Source organism: Pelodiscus sinensis, chromosome 29 (genome assembly GCF_049634645.1).
Source record: "Pelodiscus sinensis isolate JC-2024 chromosome 29, ASM4963464v1, whole genome shotgun sequence".
In the NCBI taxonomy this organism is placed as follows: Eukaryota; Metazoa; Chordata; order Testudines; family Trionychidae; genus Pelodiscus; species Pelodiscus sinensis.
This window is the reverse complement of record NC_134739.1, coordinates 8,120,237-8,142,776: the sequence shown is the minus strand read 5'-3', so window position 1 is coordinate 8,142,776 and position 22,540 is coordinate 8,120,237. Positions and strand designations below refer to the sequence as shown.

The 22,540-nt window shown below is 55.7% G+C and overlaps 1 protein-coding gene across 2 annotated transcripts; it reads left to right on the top strand.

Moving 5' to 3' along the window:
* The first annotated feature begins 1,054 nt into the window (after nt 1–1,054).
* Nucleotides 1,055–21,423, top strand: TMEM106A (transmembrane protein 106A). Of its 2 annotated transcripts, XM_075911353.1 has the most exons (9): nt 1,113–1,207; nt 4,091–4,149; nt 10,675–10,890; nt 12,997–13,060; nt 14,569–14,728; nt 15,643–15,783; nt 16,987–17,030; nt 17,901–17,954; nt 19,813–21,423. In XM_075911353.1, exons 3-9 carry the CDS (start codon nt 10,677–10,679, stop codon nt 19,916–19,918), a joined length of 783 nt encoding a protein of 260 aa, XP_075767468.1. In that variant the 5' UTR covers nt 1,113–1,207; nt 4,091–4,149; nt 10,675–10,676; the 3' UTR covers nt 19,919–21,423. The 2 variants fall into 2 exon arrangements, with proteins under 2 accessions (XP_075767469.1, XP_075767468.1); XM_075911354.1 differs by lacking the exon at nt 4,091–4,149 and having other exon boundaries at nt 1,055–1,207.
* The last annotated feature ends 1,117 nt before the right edge of the window (nt 21,424–22,540 follow it).

Here is a 22,540-nt window from a genome sequence, read left to right as displayed (position 1 = left end):
GTGCTGTTGAAAAACAATAAACTGGATGCTTTTAGCTAATTCTACCCTCTCCGATTCTCTACAGTAATAGTGCCGGATCTACACTGGGGCATTAAGTAAAAGTCTTGAGTACACAATGCTAAACATCACTGTAGTGAATGTGATTGTGGCTACAATATAACTGTAGCACTGCCTGCTGGACTATATTATAGGATGGAACCCTTCTGCTGACATACTCTGCCCTGTTTATGTAGCACTGACAGGTAAAATCCATTTGTATTGTCCCTTTTCACTTAATTACAGTTTCATCTTGCCTGAATCAGCCATCTTTCTCAGGTGCCATCAATTTTGTATGATGCTACGATCAGTGACATTTTTGTGCAGCCTGCTCAAAATTGGCAAGGGTTGATAATTTCACTATTAAATCATCATTAAAACTTCATAAAGGCCTCGATACAGAATTTATCTCTTTTCTATTAAAGGGCACAATTTGGTCACTAGGGGTGGGTGGACTGACAAGACCATAAGTTTGCTCTATGCCTGCACAAAACCACCCCCAGTATTGCTGAAGGAGTGCAGAAGAAACCGTGGCACACTTACCTGCTTCTGCTCCCCAGCACCTACCTCAGAAATGTATTTCCACTTCCGAAAAGCCCGCTTGGTACACTGGGAAGTGGATCACAAGTGCAAGGAAACTTCTGAAACCCTAGAGTGGGCTGAGAGAGGCTGTAGAGTTGCCCTGTTCAATTGCTGTGTGAATTCCCAGGGTGGGGATTGGATTCCAAAGGATGCTTAAATGCAGGGGCTAAGGGTGCTGGAGAAGAGGGGTGCTGACCTGCATGCTAGAGAAGGATTTTCCATTATAAACAGTTGGGGTGAATGGCTTTCAGCACCCTGACTGTCAACCAGTGGAACTCCCTGCCACGGGATGTTGTGATTCTGGCCAATATATCAGGGTTCAAAAAAGAATGCCCTGTGTTCACAGAGGCTGGGGAGGAAAGCGAAGGGGCCGGGCCCGCGGTGGGTTTGTGCCGTGAACGCCCCCGTCCGGGCACTGTTTCTTTCCTGGGGGGCGGGGCGGGGGCTACACCTGCCGGCGGGGCCGGGTAGCGCGGGGAGGGGCTGGCTCGGCCCCGCCCCCGCCTGGAGGCGCTTTTGGTTCCGCTTTGCGCAGCCCCAGGGGCTGGCTCGGCTGCAGCCGCTGAGGGCCCGGAGGAGCCGCCGCCGGGTAAGAAGCGGGGCCGGGGCAGGCTCTGGCTCCCGGGGGGGAGCGCCCCGGCCATTGCCCGCCGCCTCCCCCATTGCACGTGTCCCCCCCCCCGGGGAGTCAGCCGCGAGCTGCCCAGCAAGGGGGGCCCTTCACCCCCCGCTGCTCCCCGTTATATGTACCCCCCCCGGCACGCCCAGCCAGGACCCTGCCCAGCAAGGGGGGGCCCTTCACCCCGCGCTGCTCCCCGTTATATGTACCCCCCGGCACGCCCAGCCAGGACCCTGCCCAGCAAGGGGGGGCCCTTCACCCCGCGCTGCTCCCCGTTATATGTACCCCCCCGGCACGCCCAGCCAGGACCCTGCCCAGCAAGGGGGGGCCCTTCACCCCGCGCTGCTCCCCGTTATATGTACCCCCCCGGCACGCCCAGCCAGGACCCTGCCCAGCAAGGGGGGGCCCTTCACCCCGCACTGCTCCCCGTTATATGTACCCCCCCGCACACCCAGCCAGGACCCTGCCCAGCGAGGGGGGCCCTTCGCCCCGCGCTGCTCCCTGTTATATGTACCCCCCCCCCCCGGCACACCCAGCCAGGACCCTGCCCAGCGAGGGGGGGCCCTTCACCCCCCGCTGCTCCCCGTTATATGTACCCCCCCGGCACGCCCAGCCAGGACCCTGCCCAGCAAGGGGGGGCCCTTCACCCCCCGCTGCTCCCCGTTATATGTACCCCCCCGGCACACCCAGCCAGGACCCTGCTCAGTGAGGGGGGGCTTTCACCCAGCGCTGCTCCCCGTTATATGTACCCCCCACCCGGCACACCCAGCCAGGACCCTGCCCAGCGAGGGGGGGCCCTTCACCCCGCGCTGCTCCCCGTTATATGTACCCCCCCGGCACGCCCAGCCAGGACCCTGCCCAGCGAGGGGGGGCCCTTCACCCCGCGCTGCTCCCCGTTATATGTACCCCCCCGGCACGCCCAGCCAGGACCCTGCCCAGCGAGGGGGGGCCCTTCACCCCGCGCTGCTCCCCGTTATATGTACCCCCCCGGCACGCCCAGCCAGGACCCTGCCCAGCGAGGGGGGCCCTTCACCCAGCACTGCTCCCCGTTATATGTACCCCCCCGCACACCCAGCCAGGACCCTGCCCAGCGAGGGGGGGCCCTTCGCCCAGCACTGCTCCCCGTTATATGTACCCCCCCCCGGCACACCCAGCCAGGACTCTGCTCAGTGAGGGGGGGCCCTTCACCCAGCGCTGCTCCCCGTTATATGTACCCCCCCCGGCACGCCCAGCCAGGACCCTGCCCAGCGAGGGGGGGCCCTTCACCCAGCGCTGCTCCCCGTTATATGTACCCCCCCGCACACCCAGCCAGGACCCTGCCCAGCGAGGGGGGGCCCTTCACCCCGCGCTGCTCCCCGTTATATGTACCCCCCCCGGCACACCCAGCCAGGACCCTGCCCAGCGAGGGGGGGGCCTTCACCCCGCGCTGCTCCCCGTTATATGTACCCCCCCGGCACGCCCAGCCAGGACCCTGCCCAGCAAGGGGGGGCTTTCACCCAGCGCTGCTCCCCGTTATATGTACCCCCCCGCACACCCAGCCAGGACCCTGCCCAGCGAGGGGGGGCCTTCACCCAGCGCTGCTCCCCGTTATATGTACCCCCCCTGCACACCCAGCCAGGACCCTGCCCAGCGAGGGGGGCCCTTCACCCAGCGCTGCTCCCCGTTATATGTACCCCCCCGGCACACCCAGCCAGGACCCTGCTCAGTGAGGGGGGGCTTTCACCCAGCGCTGCTCCCCGTTATATGTACCCCCCCGGCACACCCAGCCAGGACCCTGCCCAGCGAGGGGGGCCCTTCACCCCCCGCTGCTCCCCGTTATATGTACCCCCCCGGCACACCCAGCCAGGACCCTGCTCAGTGAGGGGGGGCTTTCACCCAGCGCTGCTCCCCGTTATATGTACCCCCCCCGCACACCCAGCCAGGACCCTGCCCAGCGAGGGGGGGCCCTTCACCCCGCGCTGCTCCCTGTTATATGTACCCCCCCGGCACACCCAGCCAGGACCCTGCCCAGCGAGGGGGGCCCTTCACCCCGCGCTGCTCCCTGTTATATGTACCCCCCCCCCCCGGCACACCCAGCCAGGACCCTGCCCAGCGAGGGGGGGCCTTCACCCAGCGCTGCTCCCCGTTATATGTACCCCCCACCCGGCACACCCAGCCAGGACCCTGCTCAGTGAGGGGGGGCTTTCACCCCGCGCTGCTCCCCATTATATGTACTCCTCAGGCACAACCAACCCGGACTCTGCCCATCGTGGGGGGGGCCTTCACCCAGCACTGCTCCCCGTTATATGTAACCCCCCCCAGGTACAGCCTGCTGGGGGGTCCTTCTCCCAGACTGCCCCCCTGTTACATGTATTCTCCCTACCCCCCCCCCCAGCACAGCCAGCCCAGAGCCTGTCCTGTGAGGGTGACCCCATTCCCTGCCCCCTGTTACATGTACCCCCTGTACATGTACAGTCAGCTGGGGTCTTGTGAGGGGGAACCCTTCCCTCAGGACCTCACCCCCATTACACGTACCCTGCCCCAGGGTATGTCCAGCTGGAGCCCTCCCCTGAGGGGAGACCCCTTCACCCAACAGCGCCCCCTGCTACATGTACTACTCTGGGCACTGCCAGCTGGCAGACCCTGCCTTTTGAGGGGGACCCCTTTGCCTGACAACACCCCATGTTACATGTACCCTGCCCCAGGGCACAGCCAGCCGGGGCCCTGCCCTCTAAGGGGTTCCAGCACTGCCCCCCAATACATATCTCTCTAGCTCCCTACTACCCACAGGCCCAGCCCTGCGCTAAGATCCAGCCATGGGGGATTTTTTCTCCACCTCCTCCCCAATATGTGTAACTTGGTCCCTTTGTACAGGTTCCTCCTGCCTCCAATACCCTGGTGCCCTGTTCCCCATGCACAGAGCCAGCTGGGAGGTAAATCCACCTCTTCCCTATGGGCTGGGAGGGGAAGGGGTAGGGAAGGATGGCATGGCCCTGCTTGAAAACTGAAACTGATGAGCCCTGCCAACAGGAAACATGTCACACAGAAAAGAGCTGCGCTTGAAAAATCCCAGCGGGCCTGCACCTTCCTGGCCACTTGTGCCAGCTCACAAGCACTGCTGTGGAACAGGGCACCGGCCTGGTGTGAGCTACCACGGGCAGAGGTCGGCTGCTAACCAGGCAAGCGAATGGCTTGGGTGATTAGTAGCCACTGCAGAGGTGTGACTGGTACGCTGGGTTGCCAAACCAGCCTGTAGTTCCAACCCCTTTGCTGCCCAGCCCATTGAAACCCATGTGACAGAGAGAACGGAACAGAAATCACCAAACACAGGCACAATCTCCTTCTTGAGGAAGCCGTATTGCCTCCTATGGGGCTTCTGCTATGCCTAGCCTCAGCTCTCCTGGCAGCTGGAAACCCATCGATTCCAAGGCCAAACAGGACCATTGTGACCCCCTGGTCTGATCTCCTGTCTAATGAAGGCCAGACAACGTGGCCAAAATAATTCCTAGAACAGATGTAGAAAATCATCCAGCCTCTATTTAAAAATGGTCAGTGTTGGAAAATCCAACCCGCCCCACCTTGGTCAATTGTTCCAGTGGTGAATTACGCTCCCTGCTAATAACACGCATCTTATCTCCAGTCTGAATTTGTTCAGCTACCACTTCCAGCTATTGGATCATGTTAAACGTTGGCTAGATTGAAACCTTGTCAAATTTCTCTTCCAGAACTTCTAGACTGTGATCTAGACCCCCTTGGCTTTCTCTTTGTTACACTAAGTGTTGAGCTCCTGGACTCATTGTAAGGCTGCACTTTATTCCTTTCCTCATTCTTGTAGCTCTCTGAACTCTCTCCAGTTGATATCAATGTCCTTGATAAATTCACCAACGTCTGGTCCTCAACCAGACCTGGATGCACTATCTAGCAGCAGTGCCCTCCAATATTTTCAGAGTACAGGCAGTCCCCGGGTTACATGGATCCGACTTACATCGGATCCCTACTTACAAACGGGGTGAGGCAACCCCGCACTAGCTGCTTCCCCCCAGCAGACCAGGGAGACGCGAAGCTAGCACCTCCCCCCTTCCCCCTCCCAGCAGACCAGGGAGACGCGGAGCGGCTTTTCTCAGCAGACACCTCAGCTTGAGAATAAAGGACTGAGGGAAGTGAGGTGCGGGAGAATAAAACTGAGCGCTGGAGAAATGTTTGGCTAGAGTTTCCCCTACAATATGTACCAGTTCCGACTTGCATACAAATTCAACTTAAGAACAAACCAACAGTCCCTATCTTGTACGTAACCCGGGGACTGCCTGTACTGCTTTCCAGCATCCAGTCTCCCACTCCGTTGCAGTGGCCTATGCTCTTTGTTTCCAGATGGCTACGTTTCCATTTGCCTCTATTAAAACACACAGCTTGCTTTCGCCGAGTTGGCCAGGCGATGTGAATCGCTTTGAATCAGTCACCTGCCCATTTAATTATTTACAACTCGCCTCCTTCTTTGTCATCTGCAAACTTCATCGGTGATGATTTTATGTCGTCTTCCAGGCCATTGATAAAATTGTTAAATAGATTAGGGCAAAGAATCGATTCCTCCAAAACCCTCTGGAAAAGCACTGCTTGGTGGCACTTCCCCATGTACGGTCGCCATTCGAAACGTATCCGTTAACCAGTTTTTAGTTCACGTAATGGGGGCCATGTTGTTTTTTATATTGTTTTCAGTTCTGAAATCAACATGCTGTATGATGCCAAGCCAAACACCTTACACAAATCTCAGTATGTTGTCAGCTTTTATCTACCAAACTTCTAATCTCATTGAACAAGGTATCAAAGTTAGATTCGATTTCTAGAAACTAGATCTGGTCATAGTGACTGGCATTGATTACATACCCCTCCTGTAAATCTTTATGAATTGAGTTCCAATACAGCAGCTCCATTCTCTTTTCGGGGTGCATGTAATTACCCGAATCATCCCATGGACTGGTTTTAAAAAGTGGCACATCCTGAGCTTTCTTCCAGTCTCCTGGAACTTTCCCACCGCTCCAAGACTAGGGGTGTTAGCAAGTAGTCGAGTGGAGTACTCGACTCCTTGCTTTCCCCACCACCCTGCTGCCTCTTTTTATGCGAGGCAGTGGGGTACAGGAGCCAGTGCTGGGGGGGAACCAGTTTCCCCCCAGCACTCTCCGGTTGCCTCCTCGGCCGCCTCCGCTGCCTCTGTCAGAAGAACCAGGGGATAGGAGAGGATGCTCCAGCAGTAGCCCCTGTCCGCAGGAATCCTACGGGGGAGTTGGGCTTCCCTGTGGAGAGGGGCTGCTGCCACCAAGCAGCCCCTGTCCACAGCTGCTAGCCCTTGCTGCCACTAACAGGGGCTGCTAGACTCTGTGCAAGCCAGGACCAGATAGTCCCTGCTCGTGCTGGTCCGGGAGGCTGCGCCTCAGCATTTTAACTGCAGAGAGAGCCCGGCGGTCTTACTACATTGAAAATGCAGAGCTGCAGCATGGGTGGCTGCCGGAGCCGGTGCTACTCAGTCCCAGCTCTGGGAGCTACCCTCCCGCTGCAGCTCTGCAGAGCAGCCGCTTGTCTACTAATCGCGTAGTCGATACAAATGGCATCGACTACACGATTGGCCAGATAACGCCGTGTAACATCCTTCTCCAAGACTCCGTGAAAATCCTCATGAACAGTCCGGAGGGCTGAGCCGCTCTTTTAAACCGCGTAGGTGTAAGTCATCTGGACCGGCTGGCAGCAAACTCTCTGACTTGGGTGGATTCTGTTTAACATCGTAGTGGAATGAAAAGGGTGTTGTCGTCATGCTAGTAAGAGATGCGCCATTTGCCTCCACCTTCCCCCGCCCAATACAGAACAGAAATATTTAATGAACACGTCTGTCTTTTCTCTGTCATGATTGATAGTTTTACTGTTTCCATCTAGCAGTGAACCAATCCCATTTTCAGGATTCTTTTTGCTAGTATATTTTTTAAAAACTTCTTACCATCTTTAATGCCGCTGGCCATAAATTCTTGCGTGTGTCCCTTTGCTTCCCTATTTGATTTTCTGCAGCTCCTTAGTTCCAGTTACATACATTACCGGCTGCTTCCCCTTTCTTCCCTTTAATATATTTTAATTTTTTTTATAGCTGCCTTCACTACCCCTCCAACCCAGGGTGTTGCTTTTGCCAAGCAAAGCCACCTTGCCCCTTTTGGCCTAGCATTTGCATGCAGGCTGACAGTGCTTTGGGCCTTTTGAAGTGATACTTGTTTATCATCTTCCACCACCATCCTTCAAATATGTTCTGTTCTTGGATCAAGGAGTTGCCCTTTTCTTGTCTGTAAAGTGCTACACAAACACATGGTGCTGTATAAACACTAATACAGTAGACTTCTGATAATCCGGAACCTATGGGACCTAGGTGGTGCCGGATTATCAGTTATGCCGGACTATCAGGAGGTGCTATAAGATGGGGTGGGTGTGTGTGTGTGTGTGTGTGTGTGTATACACACACACACACACACACACACCCCATATACGTTATATACTGTATATAAAGTGTTCTTAACCCCTTTTATTGTACATACTGTATGCAGTATACTGTAATGTTTTCGTTTTTTAAGCCTTTTTTACCCTTTTTGCTCAGTTCAGCTGCTTCCGCTGTTACCTTGTGACTCATTTTTTGCCGAAGCTCACTCACTAGGCTCTTGCCGGACTATCAGAAGTGCTGGACTATTGGATGCCGGACTATTGGAGTTTTATTGTAGTTAGTCATCTTCCCTGCACCCAGATTACTTGCGTACATTATTACACCCCCTTTTTCTACCTTCTGTACCCCACCAGCCCAAGCCCTCTCCCGTGGTGGTGGAGAGGCATCTAAAAGAAAGATTTTGATTTTATACTGGGAATGAGTCCTAGCTAAGAGCTGTTTTCCCACTGTACTGCAAATCAGCAAAGGAAAGGGTTCATCTTAAGGCCCTTGACATCAGCAGGTGTCTTCCAGCCCCTCGAAAACCCACCCCTTTAATTCCTCCTTCTCCTCGTTTTTTATTTCTGTAACAGGCCAACAATGCACACGTATTACTAGGGAAAGAGGCTGAGAGCGAACTTGCCGGCACAGTCTTGGAAGTTGGGAGTCATGAGCCCATTTTCATGTTACACTGGGCCCCTGGGCAGGGGCTGAAAGCTGAGCCCTGGGGCTCCTGCCTGGGGTGGGATGGCTCAGGTAGTAATTGTTGTTGGCAGATGGGGGTCGTGCTGCTGTGACATCCGAGAAACCTGCCTAGCTCTCCCTAGGGAGCTGCAGAGCCAGGGGACTGGTCAAAAGAACGGCCATACTGGGTCAGACCAAAGATCCATCTAGCCCTGTATCCTGTCTGCCAACAGTGGCCAATACTAGATGGCCCAGAGGGAGGGAACACAACAGGTAATCCTCACGTGATCCCTCTCTTGTCATCCATTTCCAGACAAACAGAGGCTAGGGATACCATTCCTGCCCAACCTGGCTAATAGTCACAGATGGACCTAACCTCCACAAATCTATCTAGCTCTTTTCTTAACCCTGTTAAAGTCGTAGTCTTCACAACATCCTCTGGCAAGGAGTTCCACAGGTTGACACTGCGCCGCATAAAGAAAAACTTCCTTTTGTTTGTTTCAAACCTGCTTCCTATTCATTTCAGTTGGTGACCCCTAGTTCTTATATTGTGGGAAAACTTTTCCTTATTCACTTTTTCCACACCGGACTTGATTTTACAGAGCCCTTGGTCTCCTCTTTTCTAAGCTGGAAAGTCCCAGTCTTTTTAATCTCTCGTCACATGAGACCCATTCCAAACCCCTCATCACTTTTGTTGCCCTTTTCGGAACCTTTTCCAAAGCCAAGAGATCTCTCTTGACATGAGGCAACCACATCTGTGCGCAGGTCCTTAGCAGCCAACCCTGGGACCAAAGATGGCAGAGTCACTGGAATCTTTCCAGCCTCGGTGCCCATGTTCTCCCTGCCGCCTTCCAAGCTGCGGGATTGCAAAAGGGTTCGGCACTCTCCCTCAACCTTATCGGAAGCAGTGACTTGGCAGTCACTCAGCCAATAGGGTGTCAGGGAACTGTTTGGGGATCCCTTTGCGGGGTGCTCCAGAGACTGTTTTCCCTCCTGTGTCCAGTCCAAAGGTGTTCTTTGTCACCCGGGAACTGCTGCTTGCCACCACCTGCTAAAGAAAAGCAGCTTCCAAGCTGGCTGAGACTCTGCTGCTGGTCTTTGTGGTCCAGGAAATAAAGGAGAGGCCGGGCTGTGTGTGGGGGCACTGCTCTCCATCCCTAAGTTCTTTTCCCCCGCGGATGCTGCAAGCAAGGACCAGGCGGGGTTCTTTATGTCCAGCCTGTTGACCTGCTGGGGAATGCAATTAGTTGTCCATCAGGCCCGTCCTGTTGAGAGGAAGCCCGTCTGTTGGTCCTTAAAGCAAGCCTGCCTAGATTAGGGAGATGATGATGAGATCTGCTGGCAGATGATGAGCTCACGGCGGAAGCTGTGTGCCCCCGGTCCGGTGGTAGAAATTGTTTTCACTTCTGCTATTTGTCGTCTTTGGTCACCAGCTCTCTTTTTAATTATAAGCCTGGAAGTGGGCTCATTACAAGAGCTGATTTGTGAGTTTCCGATTGCCCTGGGCTAGTCCGAGAAGTCATTTTGGCATAAACTAAAGGAGAGCGCCAAACACCAATCTGATCTGAATGAAGCAATTTAGTACGATTAAATTCGGTGAGGGGTTGGAGCATTCGATAGTGAGCACCTGTGTGTGCGCACAATACTCTTGCTACCCCCCAGGATGTGTGATCTGCCATACAAAAAAACCCTGGGAATTGTTATTTGCAGACTTACGGTGTTGCCACCCTTAAGAATGCAAAAATTCAGGACTTAGACTCTCAAAGTTCACGAGACTGGAAAAAACAAAACACATTAGGTTCTTTTTTATGTTTGTTCTGGTTTTGTAGCTGGTAGTTCGTGCTCAAGTCAAGTTTTTCCCTGTAACCATTAGGGCTATAAAAAAAGAAACGGACTGTCTATATTTTTAAATTGAACGTGGGATTCTGAGACATTCCCATGACAGTGAGGGAGGTCTAGGTGGGATATTAGGAAAAACCATTTCACTAGGAGGGTGGGGAAGCACTGGGATGGGCTCCCTAGGGAGGGGGTGGAATCTCCATCCCTAGAGGTTTTTAAGTCTCGGCTTGACAAAGCCCTGGCTGGGATGATTGAGTTGGGGTTGGTCCTGCCTTGGGCAGGGGGCTGGACTTGATGACCTCCTGAGGTCTCTTCCGACCCTAGGATTCTAAGGGGTGGGGCTTTAGGAATTTACACCCCCCCCCCCCGCCCCAGCTGTTTCAGTGTTTGCATTTTAAAAACACAAGCGTTAGCAGGACTGCTCAGTGAAGAGATGTCTTCCGGGAATGTTTTTGTTCTGGAGGCCTAGTGAAGAATTCTCTTCCAGCTATGGGGGAAACGTTTTCCCAGTTCTGGAAGGTCTCCGACCCGAAGGAGAGGGATGGGAAATCGAGTCTGCACAAGAAATCGGCTGGCGAGGAGGAAGTCACCAATTATGGCACCATCAATGGGGGAGACTCCTCTGCCTCCTGCGTGCCCTGTGCGGGGAGTCGAGGCTGCATTACCTGCCCAACGTGCCAGGGAACGGGAAGGATCCCCAGAGGTAGGTGCTTCCTCCGTCGCTTCCAGGCAGAAACAGACCTCTCTGCTTGTTGCTTCTCCTTCAGCGGCACGCTCTGTGGAACACCCCTCCTGATGGAGCATTGCATGCTGAGACCTGCAACCTCCATCTCAGGAATAACAAGGCAGCCCGCAGTCGGCTCCGTCTTGCATGAATCTGAGTGTGACGGAGGGCGGTCACAGAAGACCTCTCGGGGTTGTTTCCCAGGGGGCTGATAAAGCCACTAACACTCATCTTGTGCTTGGGGGCTCCTCACCACCCTGGCCTGCTGAGCCAGGTCTCCTGGTCTCCCCCAGGCAAGGCACAGCGCTGGCAGAAATTCTTTGTTCTCCATCCCCCCTGGAAAAATTCCTGGTTAAACTAGCATGAGTTGATTTGGTCACATCTTTCTAGGGTCAACCACTTCTCAACCATAAGAGACAAAACCAGGCTGTTACCAAGTCGTTAAGCTGATCACCTAGTCGCTGAGGATACGTCTACACTGCAAGCTTCTTTCAGAATAAGCTAGTCTGGAAGAGATCGTCCAGAAAAGCTTATTTCGAAATAGAGTGTCCATGCTGCAGAGAAGCCTTAAAATTAGTCCGAGGCAGGCTCCCTTAATGTGGACCCGCTACCTCGAGTTAGAGTCCCAGGAGGCACTGGGGAGGAATACACTGAGAATAGCCCTGGGGAGGAGCTATTTTGACATAGCAGCTGTGGAGCATCCACACACACCCTCTTCCTAAAACGGTGCAGTATACATGCCCCCTGAGACATCTGAGCACTGGAAACCACTTTGATGGTTTGGACGTGAGAGGCAGATACCTTGGGAGAGGAAGATACGCTGGAGGGCAGGGATAGGGTCCAGAGTGACCTAGACAGATTAGAGGATTGGGCCAAAAGAAAACTGATGAGGTTCAACAAGGACATGTGTAGAGTCCTGCACTTGGGACAGAAGAATCCCCAAGCATTGTTACAGGCTGGGGACCGACTGGCTAAGTAGCAGTTCTGCGGAAAAGGAACTGGGGATTCCAGTGGATGAGAAGCTGGAGATGAGTCAAGAGTGTGCCCTTGTAGCCAAGAAGGCTAATGGCGTATTAGGGTGCATTAGGAGGAGCATTGCCAGCAGATCCAGAGAAGTGATTATTCCCCTTTATTCAGCTCTGGGGAGGCCACATCTGGAGTATTGTGTCCAGTTCTGGGGCCCCCACTATAAAAAGGATGTGGACGCATTGGAGAGGGTCCAGGGGAGGGCAACCAAAATGATGAGGGGATGGAACACATGACCTATGAGGAGAGGCTGAGGGATTTGGGTTTGTTTTCTCTGCAGAAGAGAAGAGTGAGGGGGGATTTGATAGCAGCCTTCAACTTCCTGAAGGGAGGTTCCAAAGAGGATGGAGAGAGGCTGTTCTCAGTAGTGATGGATGGCAGAATAAGGAGCAATGGTCTCAAATTACAGTGTGGGAGGTCTAGGTGGGATATTAGGAAAAACTATTTCACTAGGAGGGTGGGGAAGCGCTGGGATGGGTTCCCTAGGGAGGGGGTGGAATCTCCATCCCTAGAGGTGTTTGAGTCCCGGCTTGACAAAGCGCTGGCTGGGATGATTTAGTTGGGATTGGGCTGGACTTGACCTCCTGAGGTCTTTTCCAGCTCTGATTCAAAACCACAAATCATTCCATGCTCCATATTTCTAACTTCACCTCCAAAAATGAGGCATGCACCAGAAGAAGAGCTACAGCCCCAGCAGATGGTGACATTAGAATTGCTGGGGCCCCAGGAGGTGTTTTGTCCAAAGCATCTTCGAGTTGTGCCGATTTGGATCCGTAGGCCAATTTCAGGCAGCGTGGGGGGAAGCGCCACACCTGGGCTGTTGGAAAGTATCTGTCCAGCCCTCAGTCAGCAAAGCTCTCGATGCAAGGTGGAAACTAGCAAGCGCTGTGTGAGCGTCAGCATTGCTGCGTGCCTCTGAGTGGTACAGCGTTGGTAGCGAGAACACGGATAGACCCCAAACGGTGGGGTGGCGCTGCGCAGCCGGATGTGCCCGGTTCACTCCCACCCCCAGGGCCGTGCCCCTCTTCTGATCTGCGCCTCTTCTCTTCTGTCTTCCAGAGCAAGAGAAGCAGCTGGTGGCTCTGATTCCATACGGTGACCAGCGGCTGAAGCCCCGGCGAACGTAAAGTCCAGTTTCTCCCCTCTTCTTTTACAACCCTTGCTGGGTTTTAGGGGTGCTGCTGGGGTGCGCGGTGGGAATCTGTTTGCAGGGGTTCACCCACAATTGCTCATTGGGCCCCAAGCTGCAGGGGTGTGACTCCTGGCGGGGCGTTTGGTTGCCGGATTGGCGCTTCTAGCGGCAGGAGGGCCTGTTGCTTTATTTTGAGTGGGGAAGGACTTGGCCTACAGGAGAGAAGCAACACTTAACACACAAGTATCCGAGGGGGAGCCGTGTTCGTCTGAATCTGCATAAACAACGAGGAGTCCTGTGGCACTTAATAAACGAACAGATTTACTGGAGCATAAGCTTTCGTGGGCAAAGACTTCTGATGCATCTGACAAAGCGGGTCTTTGCCCACGAAAGCTTATGCTCCAATACATCTGTTGGTCTATAAAGTGCCACTTGACGCACAGAGACAACAGCAGCTGCGGGATCAACTTGGTCACAAAGCAGAGGAGTGGGGCAGAAGACAGAGGGTGAGAAAGGCGTCGTTTTGGCCTTCCCACTCAGTCCCCATGTGTCTGTACTGATGTGCAAAGTGGGGGGGGAGAAGGGTTCGCCGCTGGGGAGAGAGATGCCTCTCTAAGATTAGTCCCATGCCTTTAAAGCAGTGGTCACCAACCAGTCGATCGGGATCTACCGGTAGATCTTGGAGCCTCTGACAGGTGATCCTGACTGGTTTGGCCTGGAAGCTATCAAGTGCTGGCACTTCCATTGCCCCTGCATCCTCTGTCCTACTGCTCCTGCCCAGAGCTGCCCCCTAGGAGCCTCCTGCTTGTTGTGCATGGCTGGGGAAACAGAGGCAGGGGGCGCTGATGTCACTCTGCCCCCCTCCCTGTACCCTATCTTCACAGAGTAAGGAGGGCAGGGCCTCAGAGAAGTGGAGGGGGTGGGGGCGCTACTTTGGTTTGTGGTAGATCCTGGGCTGACTTAAATTCAAAAAGTGTTTAACAAGGTTGGAGATCCCTGCTTGAAGGGATCCAAGCCAGCCCGCTCGCGGCCCCAGCCCATGTTGCACTGGTGGTCCCCGAATAAGGAAGCACTTCACCCTAGGCCGTGCATCACTTTGTGCACTAAGTGCAGGGACAAGACTTCATCAGAGCCCGTGAACATGGCAGTAAAATGACTTTTCCCCTCTGCCTTCCCTGACCGGCCCCGGGCTGGCCGGCCGCACCCGTCGTGCTGTGATGGAGGCTCCGTGTTCCGCTTTGCACGTGCCGGGGCCGGGACTCTTGGAAAGGGGCCGAGCGGGGCTGCTGACTTGCAGAGTGGCAAGCGGCATGTTTCGGGGTCCGACTCCTGGCCCCAAGGTGAACGTGCTGCCCCTGGATACACTGCCAGGTCCCTCTCGGCGTGGGGCTCGCTGCGTGCGGGCTGGCGCTCGCCCCTCCCCAGGCCCATCTGTCCTGTCGAGGGCTGTGGGCAGTGCTGGGCCGAGGGGCTGATGCTCCCGGGACGCTGTCTTGCAGGAAGCTGTACGTGTGCCTTGCGGTGACCATCTGCCTGCTGACGTCCTCGCTCATCATATTCTTCCTCTTCCCGCGCTCTGTGGCTGTGCAGCCAGCAGGGCTGAACGCCTCCTCCATCGCCTTCAATTTCACCACGGCCACCATCAACCTCAACATGACGGTGGGTGCGTGGCTGGCCACGGTGGGGGACGTGGAGCTGGGGGAGGGGCGATCGCTGCCTCGTCTCCCTTCTTGGCTCATATCCATGGGCGGTGGGAGAACGTAGGGCTGGGGAAGGCGAGCCCTCAGCCCCGCCCCCCACGGGAGCCAGGGCATTCCCCCCCCCCCAGGGCAAGCCTTCAACCCCCCAACGGGAGCCTCCTTGACCCTGGAGCACTGTGGGATGGGCTGGCGGCGTGTGGCCCCGGCCTCCCCAGACTTGGAGTATGGAGAAGGCGGGTGACTTGCAGCCCCAGTCTCCCCGGCACCGGAGCATGGGGAGGGCGCGCTATCCCAGGGCATTTGGGGGGGGAGCGTGGGCAGGATCATGCCTGGCCATTGGGGAAAGTATTGCCTCTCCCCTCCCCCCCATACCCATGCTCATATCTCATCATCAGTCCATAGCTCGGCTCACTTCTAAGCCTTGGGGATAGCGCACTGGGTCAGGAGCGAGCTAGTTGGCAGAGCAGGCTTGGCCCGGCAGGAACCAGGCCCGGTGTGTGTGATGGGGCAGGCGGTGCCGCAGGGCGCTGGCTGAGTGACAAATGGGGAGCTCTTTGTCGCTGTGTGTCCCATCGTTCTGCTTCCAGCCCAGCCAGGAACGTGCAGCGCAGGGAGGGGGCGCCGGGGGCATGCGATCCCCAGAGCAGCGCTGGGGCCGGTGAGGAAGGATGCTCCTCAAACTTACAGCCAGCCACTCTCCCATATGTGATCTCGGGTGTTTCCTTGGCCAGTGCTCAGAGGAAGCAGTTGCCATGGCCCGGCGAAGCGCCCCTGAGGACTGGCGCTTTGCAGGGGTGCATGGAAATCCAGCAGGCATGTTACCCTCGCTGGGCGAGGGCCTCGGGTTGAGTTTCTCTTTCTCTCTCTCCTTAGAACATGTTGAACGTCACCAACAACAACTTCTACCCCGTCACCGTCATCCAGCTGGACATTGAGGTCTTACACCTGTCCCTGGTGATAGGGAAAACCACCAGGAAGAGCATGCTGAATATCGGCCCTTTGCACAGCGGGCAGGTGGGTGCTGCTGCCACCTCTCGCCGGCCTGTTCTGGCCTGCGTGGATGGGGAGAGATAGTGGTGAGACGTCTGATCCCTTCTCTGCTGGCCCTGGGGCACAGTCTCCCCTCCCACCTCCTCCTCCTCCCCATTCCTGCCTTTCCAGGAGCCCAGTCGCTTGCTGGGCTCAGGACAGGACTTAGCCCACGGGGGAGGCAGCCAAGCACATGCTGACGTTTCACGCAGATGAAGCTGTACCATGTAACTGGCAAGTTCTAGCGTGTTGTCACTTGGTTCCAGCGAGGGCTGTTAAAATGCATGGATTTAGGTCGGGGCGGGGAACCTTTCTTGAGCCGGGGGTGATCCACCGAAAAATCAGTCGGGGGGCCGCACACAAATGAGAGGCCCCTGACTGAGAAAGAGAAAGACCCTCCCCACATTCCCCTCGCACATCAGCGCCGAGGGGGGCCCACGCTTGTCGATTTGTGTACTCCAGCCCTGCATGTGGGTGGCAGGGGGGTTGGAGGGCCAGCGTGGGCTCCCCAATGCTGATCCTTGGGGGCCAGATCCAGGCGAGCCCCCAGGCCTAAGATTCCCCACCCCTGATTTAGTTAAACGTTTAATTGCTGAAAATTTACTCCTGGGGGAAGGCAGCTCCCCGGAGCTCCCGACGTGTACTGGCTCCTGCAGAGCCACCTGTCCCCCTCTGCTGATAGAGGCAGCAGTGTGGGGCGGGGGAGGAGCAGGAGGGCCGCGTGTAACCATGCGTGTTAACCAGTGAGCCCAGACTCGTCGGTTAACCGTGTGCACGTTTACACTTTCACATCAGTAGTGACAGATGGCAGAACAAGGAGCAATGGTCTCAAGTTGTGGTGGGAGAGGTCCAGGTTGGATATTAGGAAAAACTATTTCACTAGGAGGGTGGTGAAGCACTAGGTTGGGTTCCCTAGGGAAGTAGTGGAGTCTCCATCCCTAGGGGTGTTTAAGTCTCGGCTTGACAAAGCCCTGGCCGGGTTGATTTAGTTGGAATTGGTCCTGCCTAGAGCAGGGGGCTGGACTTGACGACCTTCTGAGGTCTCTTCCAGTTCTGTGGTTCTATGATTCTAACTCCACTGTGTGAACTGATGGAACAATTGGTAACTCGTTTTGTGTTCAGCACCACCCTGTGGTTACTGCTGTAATCCCTGCGTGTCTCTGGCTAACTCTTGGGTTTTACTTGCAGATCTATTATACAGTCTCCAGCCATATTCAGGACAACAATACCTAGTAAGTGTTTCCCAGGGACTTCCTTTCTTGGCTCTCAAGTAGCATTCATGTTTCCCGCAGTGTTTCTTCAGGGGCTGTCTGGCATAAATGTACCCCTTGGGCCGTAGCCCCGTTCTGTCTGACCTTGCAGTGGCGCTGAGAAGGTGCCGTTTTGAGTTGTGTGGGGTGGGACCGAAACCCAGCAGGTCTGTTTTCTATTCCTTTCCAGTTCTTCTGTATGAAATGTTTTCCCAGCCTGCAACTGGCAAGACCGTGTCACTTTCAAATCGAATCCCCCCCACCAGCCCCATGCAGAGTCATCGGCTTGGAAATGCCTGATGCTAATTATTCCATCTGTGCGCGGTTCTATGCCACCCCAGTCTCTGTGGATGAGCAGTTTGCTGCCCCAGGCATCTTGAGCCACAAGCGGGAGAGGTGCCGGGTGTTGCCGGAATGTGAATTCTCCCATTTTGTTCTGCTTGTTGCACTTGTCAGGAGGGTGTCGGGTCTGCTCTGCCACCTTCTGCTGCATAGGGGTGTGAGTGTGAGATCTCTGCCCAAAGGAGCTGCATTGGTAAAAGCCAAGCCCTTAATGTAATGCAAAATGGCACTTGTGCCAGTCTAGTTTTCTTGCCCAAGGAGGAGAGGGGGGCATGGATGGAATCAGCTTTTTCACCTAAAGGCTTGCGGGACTAAGGCCTGCCAGCGTGTGCTGTGTCCGTACAAGAAGTGCTTTGCCAAGTAAGCCTGTCCGTCCAAGCGTAGGCCTCATCAGAGAAGCACTTCGGAGGAGCTTGCCCTGTCTCCCCAGGTCGCTCCGAGGCGCAGAGGGGCCTTGTGTGATGAAAACACTGAGCTGCAAAATGACTTCTCTCTTTTCTGTCTCCTAAGCAACATCTGCACCTGGGTCAAAATCAAAGTCCACAACGTTCTGCTGCACATCCAGTAAGTGGTGTTTGCTGAGAGCCAGCGATCCGTGCTGCCCCCAGTGTTTCTCACTGAGGCGATCTGGATTTCCCTTCGCCTTAGTGTTTTCAGAGCCCGATGCTGTTTGAGGTTTTAATTCACTTTTCCCCAGATAGGTTTGCAGCTGCTGGTATGGGTGTGTAACAGTTATTTGAATTTTAAGGTGAATGTTACACAAGTTATTGGTGCAGAGGGACATGCCCTTGACTTCAGCCTTTCAGGCGCTTGGGCAGTGCAAACCCTGAGGGTAGGCGACTTGTACGGTGGTACTGTTTCAGCCAGCACTGGGAACAGCTATACCTGCATCTGGGGCGAATGGTACAAGCAGTGGTGAGGAGAATGAGTTTGGCCCGTCACAAAAAGTAGATCCTGTCCATCCGCCAGGTTGGGGCAGAGTGACTCAGGTCACATCTCTGCTTACTAGAGGATCCATGTGCCGGTGATCCATCTTCTGGAGTTCAATTGAGCAGGTCTAGTAAAGACCTGCTCAATTGAACCCTGAGGGCATCCCCATCCGTGTTGTGAAGAGTAAGGGAAGTTGATGGGAGCGTTTTTCCTGTTGACCTCCCACTGTGGGGATGGCGCTAAGCTCAGCGTAAGGTACGTCGACTCCAGCTATGTTGTTTTCATATCTGGAGTGGCGTACCTTAAGCAGACCTTCCCCCGCCTCCAACGTTGACCTGGCTTTAGACAGGTGCTTGAGGTCTTTTTCGCATTTGAATAAAGACCCCAGATGGCTGAGACCAGGGTGTGATGGAACAAAGTGAGACAGGCCCACACCGGGCAAGCTAAGAAAGCGTTGCCTCCCCCATCCAGCCCTGCCAAGGGGTTGGCCAGTAATACAACCCAGAAAGTGACCTGCCATTGACAGCGGTTTCCAGTCTGGCTGCCAACGGAGCAGGGATGACAAACCCCTTACCAATGGCTGAGACATACAGTCCAGTCCAGGTCTCTGTGGTGGTGCCTTCTGGGATGAGAATGGTTTGGCCCGTCTGCCTTAGCTGTTAAACATGTGTCCCCTCTGTATGGAGACCTGGTGGCGGGGCTCAATGTTAAGACGGGGCGCTCTGCAGGGGTGCTGGTGCGCGGTCCCAGCTCCTGCGGCCACAGCAGCTGTCTGCTGGCCACCTTCGCCGCTCGCAGGAGGCTGAAAGCTTCAGGTGAGGGCTGAAGGTGACTCCGAGGTGACCTGTGCTGCTGCTTTTTGCATGGTGCCACTTCCCAGCGGTGTTAGCCCGGGGGTGCCCCGCATGGGAGGGTGCGTGCCGCAGTCGCACTGTGTTGGCGCGACGATGGTGCACACGGTTTGTTTGGTGGGAGCAGCCCTTGTGGCGTAGAGGTCCCGCCAGCAATGAACGGGCCCAGCTTGACGGGCTGTTAGAAGAACACCGCTGATCCGTGAGGGGGATCGCTTCCGTGCTCCCTTACAAATTAGAGCCGTCTGAGGGAGCCCCTTCCAAACGTGTGAAACTGGGCAGCTCGGCCTGGATCTGTGGTGCGAAGAGGCTGGAGCAGCCGGGGAGGAGAGAGGAGAATTGTCTGTGCAGGGCCGGATTAAGGGGTGGGCTAGCTGGACAGCTGCCTGGTGCACCAACCTATGGGGGATGCCTGATGGTAGCTGTAAGAGGTGCAGCGTGCCGGGGGGGCGGGGCCACGCCTGCATCGCGTGCCCGCTGCCCGGGGCGCCAGAATTGCTCAAGCCGGCACTGTGTCCGTGTGGCTGGGAAAGGGGAGTCACTTTTCCTGAGAGTGACTCCCAGTGGGAGATCCAGCGGGTGCCTTCGGATCTCTTTGGAGTGGAAGTAAAAGGGGCCCTTGGTGGGATTCTGCGTTGCAGGGGCACCCTCACCTGCTCGTACCTGTGCCACTCGGAGCAGCTGTCTTTTGAGAACTACCAGTACGTGGACTGTCGAGGGAACGCGACGCTGCCCCGCCCGCCGTGACGGGGTCGCCGGACGGCCCCCTCTTCCGTCGCAAAGGCAAGTTAGCGCCAGCCACGCCTCAGGCTCCTCTCTTGAGCCGCTGTGATTTTAAACAGGACGTTTGGCCCTCCCTTGGGAGGAGACTTTTCCTCCGCTGCTGTCTCCTTGGGCACTGCCTGATGGACGCCAGGAACTGGGAACCCGCTGCTGTGAGTCGGCGACTCCCGTTGGTCTCCTGCAGGGTGGCTGGCATCGGCGGGCTGCGCGCCGTACAGGAGAGGGTGGCGTTGGCTGATTAAGAGAACCGTTCGCCACCTTAGCCTGTGCAGGATTTCACATTCCACCAGGGGAGGCAGCACCTGCTCTTCCTGCCAGATAACTTACTTGTGCCCGGGCCCTGTGGTGGGGGGTGGGTTCTGGGCTGGAGGGTGCCTCTCCTAGTGATTCTCAGGTAGCCGTGCCCCCCACCCAGCTCTGCCAAGCAGGGAGAAACCCAGCTTGTTCTGACCTCCAAGAACCACTGGCTCTTAAATGACTAGCACTGAACGATGCCCTGGTTTGCACGGCGAGGGGAGGGGGGGTGAAAGATTCATTCTCTGGCCGGGGCCGTGGCACGTGAAGGATTGTGCTGTCCAGATCATTGCAGCAGCCACTGTCTGTCCTGTTCCCGAAGCGATCATACCGAGCCGGAGCCTGGGGCGGGGGGTAGGGCCCATTCAGCACATGCCGTGGGCTAGGGTGTCCCCTTATGGGCTCCTGCCTTGAGGAGTTTAATTTGAATGCGCAGCCCGAGCCTTAGTTGGGTAAGAAACGCGCCGTTGGTGCAAATGCCAGGAAACGGCTGCTGTGGATACGGATTGGTCACGTTTTCTATGTAGGGCTGCTCTTCTACCTCTCTCCAGAGACGTGGACAGTACAGGCTCGTTTTCTGTGGGACGCACACGTCCGCTATTGCCTGTAGACCTATGGGGGAGCCCCCTCCTAGGATCCCAGTATTGCTGATGACTGGCCCCTTCGGCCTGGCCGTGTAGAAGTTGCTGGGTGTGTAATATGACCCAATAGAGCCCAGCGTCGCCTTAAACACCTCTCTGCACGTAGTGGGGAAAAGCAACCCTGCAACTGAGGGGGGCAGTTTTGTGCCTCAGCCAAGAACTAATCTCTGCCCGCAAGAGCCCTGGTGTGCCATGCTACAGAGACGCCAAGGAGCCTGAACTTCCTAGGGGTCCCCGCAGGGCTGCCTAAGTGGCACGGTTCAGCAGAGGCATGTTGATCCCGAAGTGCCTTTTCCCGATTGTCTGTACGTTCCAGGAGGCCGGGGGTGAGGCAGCACTTGGTAGCCTGAAAGCCCCGCTCCTCGGCCGACCCGTGTCCTCCTCCATCACCCCTCGCTCGGGGTGTATTTGCTGTGGCGTGGCTCTGCTCGTGTCTCTCTGCGGTCTCTGTCCTGGCACGGTCACGGCGAGCTGGCCAGGCCTGTGCCGGCTGCCTGCGTCAATCCGCTCACAAATAAAAAGGGCTTTGTCAAAGCCGAGTGGTGCGTCCTTATTTGCTGGGGCCCTGGAGACGGCAAACCAGGGGGGGCCCTGGAGACAGCAAACCAGGGGAGGCCGTCTCCACGGAGCGCTGGGGACACCTGCTGGCCAAGGGGAGTCACTGCCTGTTAGGGCTTTAAAAGGGAGCAGGAAGGTTTCCGAAGGGGAAAACCAAGGCCTGGATGAAGGTGGACACAGAGCATCCCCTCCTAGGAGAGCAACGTCCAGGGGCACCCAGCAGAGTCTGCAGGAGGCCTGAGGCAGGTGCTGTTCTTGGTGGCTGGCTGTGCGTGTCAGCCGTGTGTCTCTCGCTGTAAACGCAGCACCCTGAGATCAAATTCTCTTTGCAGGCCTTTCTTTGGTGTCCGATCAGCGTGTATGCATCAGTACAATTTCAGCACAGCTCCCCCTCCCTCCCAAATAAGGGGTGTGTGACTATTTCAGCGTTACAGACAAGGTATTGAAAGGAAAGGGACTTGCCCAAAGTCATAGGATCATAGAGCTGGAAGAGACCTCAGGAGTCCTCGAGTCCAGCCCCCTGCCCAAAGCTGAATGGGGGTTGGACTCTAGGACTTCCCAATTAAATCGTCCCATCCAGGACTTGGAAACCTCTAGGGATGGAGATTCCACCACCTCCCTAGGGAACCCATCCCAGTGCTTCTCTGCCCTCCTCGGGAAATAGTTGTTCCTAATATTCAACCTAGATCTCCCCCACTGCAACGTGAGACCATTGCTCCTCGTTCCGTCCTCCCTGAGAACAGCCTCTCTCCATCCTCTTTGGTACCCCCCTTCAGGAAGTTAAAGTCTGCTCTCAAAACCCCCCTCACTCTCCTCTAATATTGACTAAGCCCAAATCCCTCAGCCTCTCCTCATAAGGTTTGTGCTCCAGCCCCCTGATCGTTTTTGTTGCCGTCTGCTGGACTCTCTCCAGTTCGTCCATGTCCTTTCTGTAACAGGGGTGTTTGCAGGGGGACTGGCACCAGAACCTAGATCTCCTGATTCCCAGTCTTGTTCCTAAGGCACCAAACTACCCTGCCTGATGCTTCTGTTGGTTAGAATCTGGCCTCTCAACTAGCACGTGTTTGATGTGGGTTTCTTAAAGTTAGTGCAG

What these genes read in the sequence shown, in the direction of transcription:
- TMEM106A (XM_075911354.1), top strand. Translation starts at nt 10,677, where the DNA reads ATGGGGGAAACGTTTTCCCAGTTCTGGAAGGTCTCCGACCCGAAGGAG. An exon ending in AACGGGAAGGATCCCCAGAG is followed by an intron (nt 10,891 to 12,996) that starts GTAGGTGCTTCC and finishes TCTGTCTTCCAG; the next exon opens with AGCAAGAGAAGCAGCTGGTG. An exon ending in CCATCAACCTCAACATGACG is followed by an intron (nt 14,729 to 15,642) that starts GTGGGTGCGTGG and finishes CTCTCTCCTTAG; the next exon opens with AACATGTTGAACGTCACCAA.